Below are 19027 nucleotides of genomic sequence, written 5' to 3' on the forward strand. Positions count from 1 at the left end.
CACGTTTTGTTTATATTTGTTAAATGAATGACCCCATATAAGCCATAAAGGGCTGCTCTGATCAATGCAACACATAGCAGGTATTAAAGAGCATCGGAGCTCACTCTCCCGGGGTGTCCTCTTGCCCCCAGGAAGTGGGAGGAGACATGGGCTGATTGCAGTCATCCAGAGGGTTCTAATCCCTCCCGGTTGGCATTGCACTAGCCTCACCCCTAGGGATTTGGACTCAATTAGTCTAGAGGGGTTTGATCCCTGCTTTGGGAAGATCCCCTGGAGGAGGGAACAGCTACCCACTCCAGTATTCTTGCCTGCAGAGTTCCATGGACAGAGGAACCTGACAGGCTACAGTCCATGGGCTCGCAAAGAGTCAGACGACTAAGTGACTTTCACTTACACTTTTTTCACTTTTTCAGTCTAGAGCGAGGCCTGGGCATTGGAGTATTTGAACTTTTCCCCTGCCTTCCTCCACTCCTCCACCCCCAACTGGGTGGTTCTAAGGGGCAGCCGCTGAAACTGGGGGAGGAAGGCGCTGGAGCCTGGGGGTCTTCTTTCTTTGCACATGTTTGCGTATGTGCATGCTAAGTCACTGCAGTCGTGTCCAACTCTTTAGCAACCCCATGGACTGTAGCCTGCCAGGTTCTCTGTCCATGCGATTCCGCAGGCAAGAATACTGGACTGGATTGCCATTTCCTCCTTCAGGGGGATCTCTCAGACCCAGGGATCAAAACTGCATCTCTTAAGTCTCCTGCATTGTCAGGCAGGTTCTTCACCACTAGCGCCACCTGGGAAGCCCCTGCCCACATTTACGTCTCTTAATTCAAGCTGAGCACTTCCTCTAGGCTAGCTCACCGTCAGGCTCTGGAGGTCCAGGAAGGCAGAAGGCTGAGTCTCTGTCTTCAAGGAAGAGCTCAGGACAGGGGCCCAAAGCTACGGTGACTTCCCAGGGCAGGCAGGCGGGGGAGGCCAGCAGGGGAGAGGCTGAGGTTCCTTTAAGGTAACCAGGGCTTGGCCTGTGGAAGGAGGTAGTGAGCAGGCTGGGGATGAGTCCAGTGGAGACTTTTGAGCAATTCGGTGAGGCTGGGCCCCCAAATCCAGATGAGAGGAGTTGGGGGGGTAGCCTGGAGATGTTAGGAGTCCAGGCTCAGGGGCTTGGTTTAATCCTGCACCCCAGGGAGCCATGAATGGGTTCTAGCATGGGAGGGATGCAGTTGTGCTGTTTCCCTTGAATTTCTAAGAACCCAAACCACACCTCTGCTCCACTCAGGGCCCTCCCCTGGGCCAGCCCAGCTGAGTGTGGGTGACTGTCTACCTCGGGAGGTCACAGCCCCAGCAGGAGAAGCCTAGTTCAGGGGTAAAGAAGCTGCCTGCCATGCAGGAGACATTGGTTCGATCCCTGGGTCGGGAATATCCCCTGAAGAAGGAAATGGCAACCCACTTCAGTATTCTTGCCTGGGAAATCCCATGGACAGAGGAGCCTGGTGGCCTATAGTCCATGGGGTCGCAAGAGTCAGACATGATTTAGTGACTGAACAATAAGAAGTCCTTTTCCAGTAGGAGAAGTAGGGGGTTAAGAAGCTGGGAAGAGCCCCCAGGGGGAGAGAGAGGCCAAGAAGGCCGGGAACCAAGAGGGCAGCAGCTCTCCCGGGGCCGCCTAAACAGGTCTCCCAGGTTTCCTAAACAGGTCTACTTAGCCTCTGGTTTCCTAAACCTCTGGCTTCCGACGTCTCCCTTCCCAAGCTCCTCAGCAGCCCAGTGTGAGCTCAACTTCTAGGAAGACGTCAGAGGACAATCTAATCCTGTTTTTCGTGGCCCCAAGAGTAGATGGCTCTGTACCTGAGATTAGCCAGATTGGTGGGAACCTCAACCTCAACCTAAAGCATCCAGACAGGGAACAAGGGATGGGAGGGAGAGTACATAGCTCATAGAGCTTTTGCTGGAAAGCCTACCCCCATCTTACAGAGGGGGAAACTGAGGCCTTGAGATGTTTAACAATTTGCCCCTTAGTCACACTGCTAGGAAATGGCAGAGCAAGATTGGATCTCTGGTCCTGCTGGCTCAGAAGGCACTAGGCATCCCATTGAGAGTCTGCACTGAGTCCCAAGTTGCCTAGTCCTGCGCCAGGAAGAGGCAGAAGGGAAGGGGTCTGGGGTCTCTATTCACCTGGCCCGCTCATTGCGTGTGTGTGTGTGTGTGTGTGTGCGTGCGCGCGAGCTCATTAAGTTGCTTCAGTTATCTCCAACCCTTTGCAACCCCATGGACTGTAGCCGGCCAGACTCCTCTGTTCATGAGCTTCTCCAAGCCAGAATACTGGAGTGGGTTGCCATGCCCTCCTCCAGGGGATCTTCCCGACCCAGGGATTGAACCCAGGTCTCATACATGTCCTGCATTGGCAGGCAGGTTCTTTACCACTAGCGCCACCTGGGAAGCCCCCACTCTTTGCATAGATGTTTGAGGACCAAAGCCGGCAGTGGCTGCCAATCCGGGAAGGGAGGGATTGGGATGAGGGAGTCAGAACTGGCTGCTGGGAGGGGGCAGCAGGGGGTGAGGAGGGGTGAGGGGGCTGGTGTCGGCAGGTGGGAGGGGCTGGAAAGAAATGAGATTTAGGCAAGTAGAGGTCAGCAGGGAGGGTGCTCCAGCAACAGGAACAGACCGAGCAAGGGTTCAGAGATGGAAATGAGGGTCTGGAGTCGTCCAGCCTAAGCCTGGGGGTGTGACTGGCTGGAAGGCTGAGTCACAGCTGAGGACACAGTGTGAGGGGGCTGTATCCTCAGGCAGGGTTTCTATACCTGGGCACTGTTGATCTGTGGGGCCGGAGAACTCTTTGTCGTGGGGACCGACCTGTGCACTGGTGGGTGTTTAGCAGCATCCCTGGCCTCTACCTGCCAGGCGTCAATAGCATATCTGCCCCCAACCCCCAGCCCATGTCATGACCACCAGAAATGTCTCCAGACATTGCAAAATGTTCCCTGTGGGACAAAATTACCTCCAATTAAGAACAATTGTCCTGGAAGCTCTAGTAACTCAGCTGGTGAATAATCCACCTGCAATGCAGGAGACCCCAGTTCAATTCTTGGGTGGGGAAGATCCCCTGGAGAAGGGATAGCCTACCAACTTCTTGGGCTTCCCTTGTGGCTCAGCTGGTAAAGAATCTGCCTGCAATGCAGGAGACCTGGGTTCTACCCCTGGGTTGGGAAGATCCCCTGGAGGAGGGCATGGCAACCCACTCCTGTATTCTCACCTGGAGAATCTGCATGGACAGAGGAACCTGGTGGGCTGCAATCCATGGGCTCACAAAGAGCTGGACACAACTAAGTGACTAAACACAGCAACACAGCACAGTCCCAGAGGAAGCAGGAGCAGAGGAAGGGGAGGGACAGGGCCCAAAGCTGCCGTCAGAAATTGTCTGTCCTCCAGCACAGTCGCCAGCCTCTCACTGCCCACTCCACGCTTCTCCCTCCCCCCGACCTGGGCTCCCGGAGTGCCAGGAGAACCTCCACTAAGTCAGTGCAGGGCTGAGGGTTTCCAGCTGAGTGGTGGAAAGAAAGAGCTTGTGTTAGGGGAAGAGACCTCCTCCCCCTCTCCCATCTCGGTGTGATCAGGCCATGAGGGGCTGCTAGGCTGGGCCCGGGGCTTACCTGAGCTGGGATCTGGGTAGAAGGTGCTGGGTGGGGGAGGGGAAGCTGACCTGCGTGAGTTCTTGTTCACAAACAGGCCCTGAAATCAAAGCATCCCAGCCAGCGGAGATGGGATCGAAACTCATCCTGACCCTTGGTCCAGGGGAGTGAGGGGGTCAAGGGCTGCCCTCCCGGCCCGGGGGCCAGGCCAGAGCCGAACAGCCCAAAGCCTCGCCTCCATTCTGTCCACATGCTCTGTCTCTGAGGGAGCCCAGGATGCAGGGAGTGTGGTGAGGGAGGGTGGGGGTGGGAGGGTGACAAAGGGGAGGGAAGTGTGTACACACACCGTCAACCATGTGCAGCCAGACAAGCTTCTATAATGCATGTCTGGCCTCCCTATCTGGCCTGTTTCATTGCTCTGCTGGCTCCCTGTGACCCTCGGGGTCAAGTCTACAGCCTCTGGTCCGCCCTTCCAGGACACCAATCCACCCCACCTCCCATGACTCCCAAATCCACCTCTCTTCTGAGCCTGGAATGCCCATCTCCTGCGCACTGGCAGTGACTTCCATGCTGCTGTAACTCCTATTCATGCATTGGCGCCCCTTTGGTCATCACAGCCTCCAGGAAGCCTTCCCAGCTCCAGCGACTGACTGCCTCAGGGCACTGGTGGCATCTGTCACTCCAGGGTGCAGCTGACTCTGTGTGTGAAGTCGAGCCATTCCCCCAGAAGCCTCAGGCCCAGAACAGAAAGCTGGTGACTAGTGAGCATTTGTTGAAGGAAGGAGGGAGTGGGGAAGGGATTAAAATTAACATGTTTTTAGAAAAGCGAGACAGGAAACAAATGGGCAGAGCTGGGGTGAGAGAGGAGTAGCCTGTCCTTTTGGCCGATGTGTCAGGACAGACTGACCCCACAGGCCTCCAGGGAGAAGCCGGGAACATTTCTCTGCACTGAGACTCCTGGAAAGCTTCCCCGAGGGGCACGGGCTTGGGAACAGCCTGGCTTTGCTGAGAGGCCCCTTTCTGACTTGTCCCTTGATGCTGCCAACAGGCAGGACAGGGGTTCAGGGGGTGGGGAGCTTTCAGGAGGGCATTCTGCGGGCCACCCAGCATTTTGGGTATCACCAGCCATCAGCGGATCCCAGATTCCTTGGTTATAACCTCAGAGCTGAGACACTCTGTCCAGGCCAGTGGTTTTCCAACTGCGTCTGAGAAGATGCCCAGAGGGTGCCAAACAGGAGAGACACCAGTTGCCCTAACACGGCTCTGCCCAGAGCAGCTCGCTTTCACCTGGAGTAAAGCGTGGGGTTTACCTGATATTTTTTAATCATTTGAAATGAAGGTTCTGTAGCTCAGGCAGTTTAGAAAGAACCCTCCTCCTTCTGGAGCAGATAAGACCAGGGAGGGCTTAGAGAGGAGTGCAATGACAGGGCCATGTCGATTTCCTGGCCCTTCCCACCGCAGAACCACAGGGCCCTCTGCTGAAAGCATAAACATATGAGTGAATGAACAGGAATCTGGACGCAGGCTTTGTTTGGTAATGTGGGATGACAGCAAAGGACACTTGGTTTCTGGGGCAAGAGGTGGGGGACGGGGAAGAGGAACTTCTCCAAAGCGGGAAGCAGAGCTGGGTGGCCCGTTCCTGCGAACTTATTCTACGTGATACCAGCCTGCGTCTGGAGCTGTTCAAAGACCCTGCACAGAGTTCCGGTTTTAGCCAGAGTAGCACTGGGTAAAGAATTGGAATCTCAAGGTTCAAGCTCCAACGCCTCCACTTACTCGCTGTGTTGACCTTGGCCAAGTCAACCCTCTCTTGAGACTCAGTTTCTTCCTCAACAAAGTGGGGCTCACAACACTCCCCTGCCCCTCTGTTGTGTGAGGGGTAAATGAGAGCATAGAGTCGGGGTTGAACAATTCCTGGGGGGGGGCTCAGATTCTTCCTTATCTGTGAACTTGAGGAAGTTCACCGTCTAAGGTTTGCATCCCACCTATGCCCTTTACTAGCTGGGCTACTTGGGGCAAATTTTGTAGCCTCTATGTCTCAGCTTTCTCATCCATAAATGGGAATAAGAGTAGCACCTGCCTGCCTCACGGGATGTAATGAGTTAATACGTGTAAAGCACCAAGAATAGAGCTGCCTAAGGGTTTGTTATCAATATTTGTGCTCAAGTAACAGCAGAGGTCTTGCAGAGGAGCGATCCCAGAAATGGAATACCAGAATAAATAAGATAATGAATGAATGAATGCAAGGAAAATTCGGGTTCTCCCAGGGAATGCCTTGTGGTCCTAATTCAGCCCAGTCCTCACCCACCGGTGGTGTCTTCCAGTGGTTCCTCTTATCTGGGAGCCCCCTACCCCTCCCTCTCTCTGGCTCCCTATCTCTGGGCCTCTCCCCGAATTTTTCTGCAAGCAGACGAGGTAGATTCCATTTCGCCCCTAGATGACTTTGGGTGATAAAGAAGTAACTTCAGCCTCCTTGAATCGAATCTTCTCTCCAGAATGTGTAACAAACCTGGAAATTGGAATTGCCCTGGAGCTGATTATTCTAGGAGGGCACCTCCTGGCATTAAAACTAAATTAGATCAAGGTACCTCTGTTATTAGCAAAATAATTCCCTGCGATTAGAGAATGCAGCTATGAATCCTGATGGCAGATGAACTTCAGGTGACTTACTTGAGACAAATAACTGTGCAAAAATCACAGGCTCATCTAATCACTTTTCCATAGCGTCGCAGTCGGGTAATTATGCTAATGGCTATAAGAAATCACCTTTTGTGGTCTGGGATTGGGAGGGCTGGAGACAGAAGTGTGTGTGGTGGATATTACATGCTCCAAGCTGGAGAGGTTGGGAGCCACGCTTGGTTCCAAAACTGGTCCTTTCTGGGGAGCTGATTTGGTCTCTTGTCGATTGGAAAGGAAAGCCATTACACAGTCAGGATGGCAGTGGCTTCATTGTCCGTCTCTTTTCAGGTCATCTTCATATGAGAAATTGAATTTGTCTAAGTTCCACTGGTGGGCATGATAATTCCAAGAAGCAATTTAAATGATGAAAGCTCGGTACTTTGTTAATTCTATTCACACACGTGCATTTGTGCCCTGGCACTGATTTAGGCACGGCATGGGGAATGCCAACATTCTGGTATCTGGTGTTTTCTGAACACAATCTCTTGTCCCATTAGCCACTTAAGAGAGGCAGTATTGTCCCCATTTTAGAGACGAAGGAACAGAAGCTCAGAGACAAACAATGACTCACCAGAGGTGCTGCTGCTAATAGCCAGAGGAGATGACCACTTCCTTCCACCTAGAGAGGTCTGAGGGCTTTCTGCAAGTGTGGACATGGTACACAGGGGAGGGAACTATAGGTAGAGAAACAGTTGATCAAAAACCCCAGAGGTGGGAGATTAAATGTGGGGGGCGGGTGTGTTCAAGGCTGGGAGATGGGGTTGGGAGAGTCACTGAAGATCAGACAAGAGAGGGTCCCAAATGACCAATTGATTGTTGGACAATGGGGAGCCACGGCAGGTGTTTGAGCAAGGGCAGGATAAGGGGGACTCTGAGAAGTACCTGGGCCACAGCATGGGGGACCCCTCCGTGGGCCACTGGTAGGGAGGGCATCAGAAGGGGATGAGGTAAATTAACAGATAACTTTTTAGTATATCACAAATACAGCATAGGACACATACTAAAAAATTATTCATTGTTTATTTGAAAGTCACATTTAATTGACTGTTTTGTATTTCATCTGGCAATCCTATCCCCAGCTGGGTTCTGGGCACCAGATGTTTCTTCTTCCTGGTATGACTTCCCCACTGGACCCGCAGCCTGGTGAACTCCTATGCACCCTTTGAGGCCCCATGTTCCCAATTACTGCTGTGGCAACATTTATCAGACACTATTATCATTACTTTCTTATGTCATCATTCTAATATCTGTCTTTCCTCTCAGCAGCCAGCCTTACTTCTGACTGCATAAGAAAAAAAAAAGAAGGCCAGGACTCTGTCTAGATCCTGACACTCTCCCCACCCCAAATTGCCTCCAGTTTCTGCTTCTGTCTCAGGAGGAGTTGGCCTCCGCTCCTGAGACCCTGCTCGGAGACCCGTACTCCGCTGCCTAGAATACGGCTCACCTTTCTCACTGGCAGCTTCAAAGTCACGGTCTCTTCTGGGTCATTCCCATCAGCCGGGACACACAGCAAGTTCTCCTAGGCACAGGGCGGGTTCCCTAGGCAGCAGGCTCTGAGACATATTAGGGTGTAGGAGGTCCAGCAGGGCCTGCTGGTGGAAGGGCCTGGGCAGAGCAGGAGAGGGAGAAGTTGAGTGACTACATAGTCTGAGAGCAGATCTCAGCCCCCCTGTGGAGGGCTGGGAAGGCCCTGGAGTGGGGCTGGCCCTCCAGAACTGTCCTGAGTAGTGTCAAGGGGCTGGGAGTTTATGTACCTGGGGTGACTGGCCACTAGACAGGAAGGAAGGGCACCCTGGGAAGGGGCGTCACCTCCAGGGTGGTGGCTCATTTCAGCAGAGGCCACCCCCAAAGAGGGCCCTCTTGCAGGAGCCTCCTCACACCTGGGGGAGTGAGGCCTCTCTTCTCAAAGGGGGGATGTGTTGCAAATCATAGTGTCCACCCCTGCCCAACCCAAACTGTTTCTCTTTACAGTCACCCAATCTCATGTCTTCCCTCTGAAGAGCTATCTACACCGTTCCTCACTCCCAGTCAACCCTCCTCTGACTATGCTTTTTGCAGCCTCCAGGCTGCACCCTTTAAATTTATGTTTTTTCCCCCAGATGGAGGGATTTTTGTAAAATTCAAGCATTGGCTGTCCCTCCCCTACTTAATGGACGTGACTTTGAGCAAACTCCAGGAGATGGTGAAGGACAGGGAAGCCTGGCATGCTGTAGTCCATGGGGTTGCAAAGAGTTGGACACAACTGAGCAACTGAACAACTCCTACTTAAGACCTCCCAGGAGCTGCCTGAAGTCACTGCTTCTGGGCTTGGTGGTGCTCAGGGCTGCCCCCGACCCAGCCCTGCCCCCGCCCCATTTCCCACCCCCCTGCAAGCTGCTTGATCAGAACCCCTCTCTTGCTGGGCCAGGCTGGCTCAGACGGCCATGCTTTGGCAGAAGCTATTTCCTCTCCACCTGGTTAACTTCTCTCTCTGCTCCGTTAAGACACTCTCAGAAGTCATCTCCTTGGAAGACTTTCCCCTGGCCTCCCCTCTGGCCCGTGAGGCTGGCATCAGGCCCCCCACGGTCACTCACCAGCCTCAGTCATGAGCACATGGGCTCAGCACCCAGAGATGCTCCACAGGCCCAGGCAGTGTTGTTGCCTGTCTCTTACTCTGCACATGACAGCAGCCCACTGTTCTGTTGATATGTGCCCTCAGCACCAAGCCCAGAGCCGGGCACAGAGGGAGACCCAGGGACATGGACTCTGGCACTCAGGGAATCTGAGATCCGCAGGGGTGGGTGTGAGGAAACTGACAGAATCAAAGGCAGAATCAAAGCATTGGGGGCTGATTAAACTCAGGCGGGGCTGCACCCACCCCACTCCCCAGACAGGCTTGTCCTGGGAACCAGAGCTCCTCCTGTTCAGTGTAAATCACTGTCTGACTGCAGCTGCATTCTCTCTGTGTATTTGATTTGCAAACACCTCTGAGCTGGAAGCGAGGTTCGCACGTTTTACTACTAATCTTCTGTGACCCTGAGGGCCCTGCACACACTGGATCAGAGCTTTGTTGTGCTCCCCTCTCTCCCTCTCCATTCATGTCATCCTTGCCCTGGGGGTGCCTGTGGACCTGGGTGTTCATTCTAGTGATACCTCAGTCTCTGCGGTTTTGAATCTCACGTCCATCATTGAGTGAGTTCCCATCACCCCAGTAAGCAATTGTCATCGGTTAGTTTGCTTGAGTATAAAATGGTGGTGTGGCCTTATAGGTTATATGTGCTCAGTTTGCTATGCGACCCTTTGGAGGTGTAGCCCGCCAGGCTTCTCTGTCCACGGGATCTATCGGGCAAGACTAATAGAGCAGGTTGCCATTTCCTCCTCCAGGAGATCCTCTGACCCAGGGATCTAACCTGCATCTCTTGTGTCTCCTGCATTGCAAGTGGATTCTTTACCACTGAGCCATCAGGGAAGCCTATGGAGATTTGGAGCCAGACAGACATGAGTGCAAGGACAGGCATTGTATTTCCACGCTGTGTGATGTTCTGCCAGTTGCTTAAACTCTCTGAGCATCCTCAGAGGCGGCTGTGAGAATCAATCGAGTGAATACACAAAGCATCTGGCAAAGTACTCCCGCTTGTGTGCATGTCAGTGTGAAGAGGTGTAGAAATTTCTGACAGTGAACAGCTCCCAACAATGATAAATAGAATCCAGTGCCGGAGGTGTGCAAGTAGACTTGGGTTCACTCATTCATTCAACAAACACTCATGGAGCATCTACTATGTGCCAAGGCCTTTGCTAGAGGTGAGGAGTGAGTGAAGCTTGCTCAGTCGTGTCCGACTCTTTGTGACCCCATGGACTATTCGGTTCACGGAATTCTCCAGGCCAGAATACTGGAGTGGGTAGCCTTTCCCTTCTCCAAGGGATCTTTCCAACCCAGGAATCGAACCCAGGCCTTGCACTGCAGGCAGATTCTTTACCAGCTGAGCTACGAAGGGATACAATAATGAATAAAACCAGGTATGATCCCTGTGCTCGGGGACATCCAGCCCTGGGAGGGCGATACATTCATCCAGTGGTCACATAATGGAGGTACAGTCACCAACTTCAATAACTACCAGGAAGGACAGTGACTTGTGCCAGGGAAGTATAGCGTGCAGAACCTGAAAAGGCTTCCCTGGGGCTGGGGAACCAAGGCTGCCATGAGAAGCAATAACCGAGGCCAGGATGGGAGGGGACAGAGGAAAGCGGTCCAGAGCGGGGAGCCTTGGGTGTGTAAAGGGTGCATAATGGGAAGGAACATCACATATTTGGGGACCTGGAAGCTGACTGGGGGGCTAAAGGCAGAGAGGGAGAGGGGAGACAGCAAGGAGGGAGATGGAGGAGAGAGCAGGGCCGGACCACCCAGGGCCCGGTAGGCCACATGAAGGCATCAAGAAATCACTGAAAGCTTCCAAGCAGGGGTGGGATGGTGGTGGATAGGATTGGATCTGAGCTTTGAAAACCTCAGAGGGCAGACCTGTGGGGAGAGGGCAATGGGGAGAGGGCCCAGGTGGAGGAAGGGAACCAGTTCAATTCTTTCCGAAGTTCAGGCAAGAGATGACAGCCAGCACTTGGACTAGCCTGGAAATAACCATTTGGGAATCACCAGCACAAGGACAGCCATTGAAGCCAGGGGCCTGGATGCAGCTGAAATTGCCCATGAAAGAGAGTCTGGAAGGATAAGAGGGAAGCAGACAATTTCCAACTGCAGCTTTTGTAGCCTAGTAACGTGAGGCAGCCAAGGAGAGGAAGACGTGACCAAAGAGCTAGGAGAAAAGCTGGGAGAGGATGGTGAGATGGAAGGGACCAGAGGGTGAAGTCTGGCCAAGAGGTCAGGTGAGATCAAGATAGACGGGTGTCCTTTGGAGTCACCATCAGGGAGGTCATCAGTGACCTCCCTGAGAAGCACCAGGATGCCAGACCTTAAGCCAGATGGGATTCCTGCCGCATGTGGCCATTTTCATGGGACTAGGCGCCAACAACAGCTAATGTCCATGTCATCAGGATAACATGATATTGTCTAGTGTGATCTGGATCAAAAAGGATCAGCTCATTAGTTCAGAAAATCTCATCTGAACCCATGAAATGCACAGCATTGCTTTTTTCCGGTGACCACATAGTCCTGTTGACTTCATATACTTGTTTGCTTATACAACATGTAACACTGGCCAACTCATCTTCCGGAGTCTGGACTATAAGCAATCTGCCAGCCTGTACTTTGCCTTGATGGAAGCTCCCGACAAGTGGACATATGTGGGTTTTGCATACAGAGTAAAGACACATTTGGTAAATCGCCTTAGACGCGTCCCTGGGGAAGGTGCTACAGGCTCCGTCGCCCCTACAGATGGAAGCTGGCAAGGAAAAGACAGGTCCAGATTGGGATCCCTGGGCCACGTGTGAAAACAGATTGGAGGGGGTCGGAGTGGATGTGGGGGGCCTGGGAGGGGGTGGGTGGTTCTGAAATGCTGCACAGACCCATACCCTGAGGTAGGACAGAGGGGAGGAAGGACCACGCGAAGCATTGACTCAGAGCACACGTCTGACTCTTCCATCTTCTGGGTCAGCCTGCAGGTGCATGTTTTTGTTCAGAACTGGAGAACATCACCCAGGCATTTCTTTTACCAGCTCCCCACTTTCCTAGGAACCAAACTGGGTCCCTTCCACCCTACCCTCCAAATATCTCCTTTTTGGTCAATATTCCCATAATCACTACCTGTTCCAAATCTGGGGCAATGCATTTGGTCTCTATTACCTCGGTCAGTTTTAAATGAAATCAACCCCAAATATTCACTGGAAGAACTGATGCTGAAGCTGAAGCTCCAATACTTCGGCCACCTGATGCGAAGAGCCGACTTATTGGAAAAGACTCTGATGCTGGGAAAGATTGAGGGCAGGAGGAGAAGGGGGAGCAGCAGAGGATGAGATGGTCAAATAGCATCACCAACTCAATGGACATGAATTTGAGCAAACTCGGTGAGACAATAGAGGAAAGCGGAGCCTGGCGTGCTGCAGTCCTTGGGCTTGCAAAGAGTTGGACACGACTGAGCAAGTGAAAAACAACATCTCACTGAATCTTTGCAAAAATCCCTTGCAATAAGCCCTAGTCCTATCCTGGTTGTGCAGAAACTGAGCTGAGAGGGATGTAATAGCCTACCCTTGCTCAGACAACTGGCAAATGGCTCAGCCTGGATGTGAACCCTCTCTCTCTGACCCCAAAAGTCACAATAGCTCCATGAAGACCAAGCAGTCAATCTATATATTGGGATTGCTTTCCTTCTGAGAGTTTAGCACGACCTCTTTTATTTCTGGGTATCTGGATCCACTTACCCCTGGTAACATTCAACAGATGTTTCTGGGCCTGGGTGGGAGGCCTGCAGTGGTCGCTTAGACAGGGATAATAACCCTGAGGAGTTCACAGTCAGCTGAAGGAGACGGATTCATACACGGGAGCAACAATCCATAATGTGATTAACAAGGATAGTGGGGGGGCGTGGGTGGGGGGGGTGGGTGCGTGCATGGCATGGGAACCCTCTGCCTGGGAGTCCTGAAATGCCCAGAACTGGATTGTAATAGGAGAAAAAGACCTTGCCCCAGCAGAGATGGGGGAGGACTGGGCATTCCAGGAACAGTGAACAGTTTATGAAGGCATGTCAGAGGTTGGGGATTTGGGAGACCTGATTGCATGGTGATACTTGAGTGAAGGAGTCTCAGCTGGCTGGAACTAGGGTGTGAAGGGCCCCAGTGGAGACTGGGGGGTAGGCTGTTCGTGTTCTTAAGCTTTACTGAGCATGTCACCGTGAGTTAGGCTTTGTGTTGAGCACTCACAGACATGATGACCACGTCACTTAAATAAGGAAACTGAAGTTCAGAGCCGGAGTGGATTTTATATTTTATATCATCATGCTTGCCCTGTATCTTTGAAAATGTTCTGAAAAGTCGAGGAAACACATGTTCCTCTTCACTCAGATCAAGAAATAAAATCTTACCAATCGAGGTGATGGCTTTTCCCGTCATCCTTCACATCTCCCTTGTCCCCAAGAGGTAAACACTTCCTGAATGGTTTCTGTGTCATTCATCTGAATTTCCTTATACTTTTAGCACATGGATGCATTCCCAGCAACAGAGAGTATCATTTTGTTTTTAATGTTTTAGAACTCTGCGTGAGTGAATTACACAACTTGATCTTCTGCAGCTTGCTTCCTATTCCACCACTTATGATGATTCATAAAGGAATTTCTAGTCATTTTCACTGCAGAGTAGACTTTCACTACCCTGTCTACAATTTGTTTAAGCATTTTGTCCACTGATGAGGCTGTTTTAGATTCCTTACTAGGATAATGCAGTTGCAATGAGCAAGTTCTCCAGAGTTATCCCAGAAGCCAAGTCTTTGGGTCACTGGGGTTCAAGAATCATTTCTAGATATTGTCAAATTGTCCTCCAGAGAGGTAGTACCCATTCCCCTCTACCAGCAGTGTATCAGAGTTGTCTGTGCTGTACAATATCTTCATCAACACTTTCTGCCGTCCTCCCCTTCTCTTTTTGCCAGTCTCACCAGTATGAAATGGCACTTCCTGTGGTTCTGTTTTGCATTTCCTTGATTGAGTGAGGCTGAATCTCTTTGGTATTAGACATTAATGTTTCTCCTTCTTAGAATTGCCTGTTTATGTTTTTGTTTCAGTTTTCTCTTGTCTCTTTAGAAAATCGACTTGTAGATCTCTAGTTATCATGTTTCACATGTCTTCTTTTGATAAACAGAAGTTATGCTCTTTAATTAAATGTATCTTTTTCTTGATAGCTTGTGCTTTTTGAATCTTTAAGAAATCTTTCCCTACTAAAAAGTTTTTGCATTTAAGTTTTTAATCCACCTGGAATTGATCTTGCTTTATGCATGGTGTGAGGTAGGGATTCCATCTAATTTTCTTCCAACATGGATGTCCAATCGCTCCATAAAAAATGTTTATAGAAAAGTCCACTCTTTCCAAGTGGCTTGCAGTACCACTCTGCCACAGATGAAGTTCTTTACATGTGTCTGTGTTTGTAGCCTCTGTTCTAGCCATCGGACTATTTATCTATCCCTGGGCTAATATCATATGGTCTAGTTGTACCTTTTTAGACCCTTAGCACCTCCTTGAATTCAAAGAGCTAGTAGCTTCCCCGGAGCAGATCCATTTCTTATTCATCCTTATGTCTCTCTCATCGTTCATTACATAAACATCCATATCATGCTTTTGTTGGCAAAGGCCTTCTCACACTCAATCTCTTGGGCTCCCCTTATGTAGAAGAGGAAACCGAGGTACAGAGGTGAAGATCTGCCAAGGTCACACAGCCAGAAGGTGTTCTTATAGGGTTGTGGAGTCGCCCTGTCCATCTATCCATCCCATTTTGCCCAGGCTCTGAAGACCTCCACCTGATCCTCCAGCTTAGCTCATCTGGGGCAGGATTTTCACTTTTCCTTCCTCTCAGCAAGTCGATCCTGAGGGATGTGCTTATGTGTGTGTGTGTGTGTGTGTGTGTGTGTGCGCGCCCCGGCGAAATCCCACTTCCGGGAGGCTCTTCCCAGTCCTGGAGACCAGTAGGGAGAGTGAGACCTAGGGTGGGCATTTTCTGGGAAGTCTGAGGCCTGGAGTCTGCAGGAAGGAAGACCGGCGGGGTTTCGGAGTCGATCTAGTAGAGAGCCCTGTCCCTGGGCGTGCCCTTGGGACCGGGAGCCGCCTTCGGAGAGGACGCTGGCTTCTCCCAGGAATTAGAAGCTTCCTCCCGCCCTCCCGCCTCCCGAGGCAGGAATGCGAAGGATCAGCTTTCAGCCGAGCCGCGGCTGCCGTTCCGGGGAGCTCCCGGTGCAGGCCTTTCCTGAGCTGTCGAATTAACTGGTTCTGTCTGTCCAACTGGGAGAGCAGCTCTTGCTAAAAATAGCGCCCAGCCCAGCGCGACCTGCGCTCGCCGGCAGCCCGGCCGCGACAGTCCCAGGAGCCCGGGGAGCCCCGCACCAGGAGTCCCCACCCCGGGGCCTGGCCCAGGTCCCACCCCCGAAGCCGAGGCCGAGGCCCCGGGGCACAGCGCTGTCCCTACAGGTGCCGCGGAGGGTGGAAGGCCCGCGGGCCGAGGAGCTGCCGAAGCCGTCCGGGATGGGAGCCGGCGGCGCGGCCTCCCACTCGCTCGCCTGGGCCTCCCTGCCGCTGCTGGGGCCTCCCGCCGGCGCCCTCTGCGAGGACACGCTTTGCTGTCGAGGTAAGACCGGGCCGGCTGCCGGCGCGCCCCTCGCTCTTCCCAGGCACTTGTTGGAGCCTCTTTCTCTTTCCCTACCTGGATCCGCGGCGGGGGAAGAGGGGCTGGGGGCGGGGGGGGACTGCGAAAACAGGCGTGGGAACCCGAGCAGGGCTTGGGGAGAAGAATCAGGCGCTCTCTGCAGACTCACCTTTGATTTGAAAAAAGTCGCAGTCTCGCCACCACGTTCGAAAAGCTCTTCCCTCCCTTTGGCCTCAGTCTTCCTATCTGGAAAATGGGACAATAAAACCGTCCCGCTTTAAATTTGACTGTGACCCCGAGAGAAGTTGGGGAACCTGTTGAAACGAATCGCAAGCACATTCTGGAGATGTTTGCCCCAACTCTGCTGGGATTGAGAATTTGTTGGTGGGAGGGCTGGACGTCCCTTCCCTGTGACACAACCCCCTCCGCCCCCCCCACCCCCGACCCCACCCCGCCTCTCCTGGACCTCTGGACCTAGCATCAGTCCATGGCCACTGCGGGTGGAGATCGAAGGGAGGCGCACAGCAGAGTTTAAGGGGTCAACCCAGGCGCGAAGATCCTTGCGGGAGAGGAGGGTGAAGAGTAAAAGAGGGGTGGGTCGCAGCCCACTCCTCAGTCTGGTATCCGCATGGTGCTCGGGCTAAAGCTGGGATTAATTCCGGTGAACACCGGCCACACAGAGGACCTCCGCAGGCTAGCCTGAGCCCCGGGAGGGGAGTAGGGGGTGTGGCCAGACCCAGATCGCGGGTGCAAGGTGGTGTGGGATGGGAGGGGGCGTGTGGCCCGGCCTCGATCCCGGGCCAAAGTGGGCACAAGGGGCTTGTGCGGAGAGCGGAGGGGATCGGCCCTGCCCAGTCCGGCCGGGGGCGGGTGGTAGTAGCGGGGTAGATTAGCCAAACAGGTGCGCCCCCGCCCCTCCCCTCCCCGCCTCCACTGGGTCCAGGCCTGGCGGGCGGAGCTGCGGGTGGCGGGGCCTGCGATTGGCGGGGCTGGGCCGGCCGAGTGGCCGGGGGAGCCCGGGAGTCAGAGCACCGCGGTGCAGGCGGAGGCGCGGGGCCGGCCGGAGCGCGCTACCGCGGGGCCCGCCGCTTGCCTGGCCGGCTCCGCTCCTCTCGGCCTGGCGGACGCTACGGAAACTTTCCTGGGCTCCAAGACCCCGCGACCTCGCCACCTCGCGACTCCACTCTGCGCTGCTCGGGCTCCGGTGCCTTTGGGATGGCGGAGCCCAGAGCCCAGGCCGGCGAGTAGAGGTAAGAGCTAGGCACCCCCGAGTCGGTATGAGGGGGGTTTCCGGGGGCCTAGAGGGATCGGGGCTTGGAAGGGATCCGGGGACCCTGATAGGAAGTGTGGTGGTGCCTGACTGAGGAGTGGGCTGCGGCTTTGCTTTTCCTACCCCTCTTCTACGCTACAGCCCCCTATGCCGCGAGGACATTTGCGTGGTGCAAAGGTCTTTATAAACTTTTCGTGCGCCTGCCTAGACCGCTGGGTCCCTGGGAGAGTACGGCGCGGTGTTAACAAGGGGTGTTGCAAGAAAAGCACCCCAGCTGGAGGGGGTTGACTGGCGGGTTTCTGCAGCCTCCCAACCCCAACGCTTCCAAGTGGTCGCCCCAAACCTCGGCCCTTCTTCAGTTCCCCTCTGGAGACTGATGACTGGGCAGCCTCTTCTCTCTGCCCAGAGCCAGGCATCCCGGGGCACCCAAGTTTGGGGTGTTGTTTTGTTCAACCAGTAGCCACTCCTCAGTTTTCGGGGGGCGGGGGCGGAGTTATTGAAGTGAGATTTCTTTTCTGTTTCCTGGGCTGCCCTGGAACACCACCCTCCAGAAAACATCTTGAGCAAGCAGAGTGGGAACAGGGACCAAAGCCATCTAGGATCCAGTCCCCAGCCTGGTGGGAATCACTGTGGGCTTTTCTGGTTTCTGAATGGTCCGTTCTCTCCAGGTGTCACGCTGTCTGGCTTGAGTCATATGGATACTGAGCTTCTCCTCTCCTGCCCTCTTCTTCTATGTAAGGGAGAAATTAATTTTGATTTGAATTTAATTTTGACTGAGGATGACTAGGTAGGTTGCTTGTCATCTATGAGGGTCATCCTTTTTAATGATCATCATTATTGCTTTTCAATGTCAAAGCCAAATGCCTTTCTATTTTCTTGACCTGAGATGGTCCACTTCAGTGTTAAAAAAACATACCAAACACAAGCTTTGGAGCCCAGAGAACCTGGGTTCAGACCCCAGCCTGGCCATTCATCCACTGTGTGTCTTTGGGCCGGCTTCCTAACCTCTCTGAGCTCAAAGTTTCCACTCCTGGAGGGTATGGTGAGGCTTTTGTGAGGTTAGGCATGGAAGGCATCTGACTTAAAGGACAAGAGCTTTGGATTGCCAGTCTGCGTCCTGGAACTTGGGCCTTCTTGCTGCCAGAGTGACCCAGATCCTTTGTGACTCAGTTTCCTCTTCTCTCAAAAGTCAGTGTGGACTGCTTTCTCACACGCTCTTAACTAGTCCTTTTGAGAAAAGTACACAGATGCGTATACCACCCCCCCAAAGCATATGATTTCAGTGGGTTTGTAGGCCTCAGATTTAAGACAGCCCCATCCATCCCCATCCTTGTCATGAATTATTTGGAAGATATAAGGCCTTCTGTCTATCACGATCTCCTCCCACCCCTCTTGAATGCTTGGTAATGGCTGTAAATATCAGGGAAGCAAATGCACTAATTAACCAGCACGTGGGGAGAGGGGTTGACGTGCAGAATCTGGCCAAAGTCACCTTCAAGATCATCCACCCGCTCCATCCCCATTCTGCTTTCTCCAAGCTGCATCTCCACCTGGTGAGCATCTAGTCTTTTTTGCTGGACTCCTTGAGTGGCAGCCCACCAGGCAGCTGGTTTCATGATTGGGCAACTCCAGTCTGTTCAGAAATTCTTCCTGTTTGGAGTAGAAGTCTGTGTCCCTGTTACTTCTACCCACTGGTTCTAGTACAAGCCTTCAGGCATCTCTTATTGGCTCAATTATTCACTGTGGTCCCCTGGTGTCTGCATTCTGTTCCTTCCCGGAGGCGTTCAACACACCGAACTGAATCTGGCAATGATCATAACACCATTTATTGAGTGTTTGTTATATGCTGGACCCAGTACTGAGCATTTTACACGTACTATTTCCATATAAGACAGCCCCATGAGGTGGATTCTTTTCTTACGCTCATTTTGCAAATGAAGAAACACAATTAGAGAGGTTAAGAGATCCACCCAAGGTCACACAACCTGTAAGGAGCTGGGCTACAGCCCAAAGCCAGCATCTGCCTTTAGAACCTGTGCCTCCATTGCTACTTCTGTCCTGTGCTGCCTGTGGACCCACGAACGTGTGTGTGTGTGTGTGTGTGTGTGTGTGTGCTGCCTGTGGGCCCACGAACGTGTGTGTGTGTGTGTGTGTGTGTGTGCTGCCTGTGGGCCCACGAACGTGTGTGTGTGTGTGTGTG

General features: G+C 52.9%; 1 protein-coding gene across 2 annotated transcripts in view; it reads left to right on the forward strand.

The window, feature by feature from the left end:
- The window catches only part of LOC122442108 (DAB2 interacting protein), a 212940-nt gene that overhangs the window by 10441 nt on the left and 183472 nt on the right, over positions 1–19027 (forward strand). Inside the window, exon 1 of one of the 2 annotated variants that reach the window (XM_043469443.1) lies at positions 14913–15539. The exons of the other annotated variant lie outside the window; for it this stretch is intronic. Coding sequence (XP_043325378.1) covers positions 15437–15539 — 103 coding nt within the window. The 5' untranslated portion in view covers positions 14913–15436. Of the gene's footprint in view, positions 1–14912; positions 15540–19027 lie in introns of those variants that run through there. 2 annotated transcript variants of the gene reach the window in all.

This window comes from Cervus canadensis, chromosome 5 (assembly GCF_019320065.1).
Source record: "Cervus canadensis isolate Bull #8, Minnesota chromosome 5, ASM1932006v1, whole genome shotgun sequence".
NCBI lineage: Eukaryota > Metazoa > Chordata > Mammalia > Artiodactyla > Cervidae > Cervus > Cervus canadensis.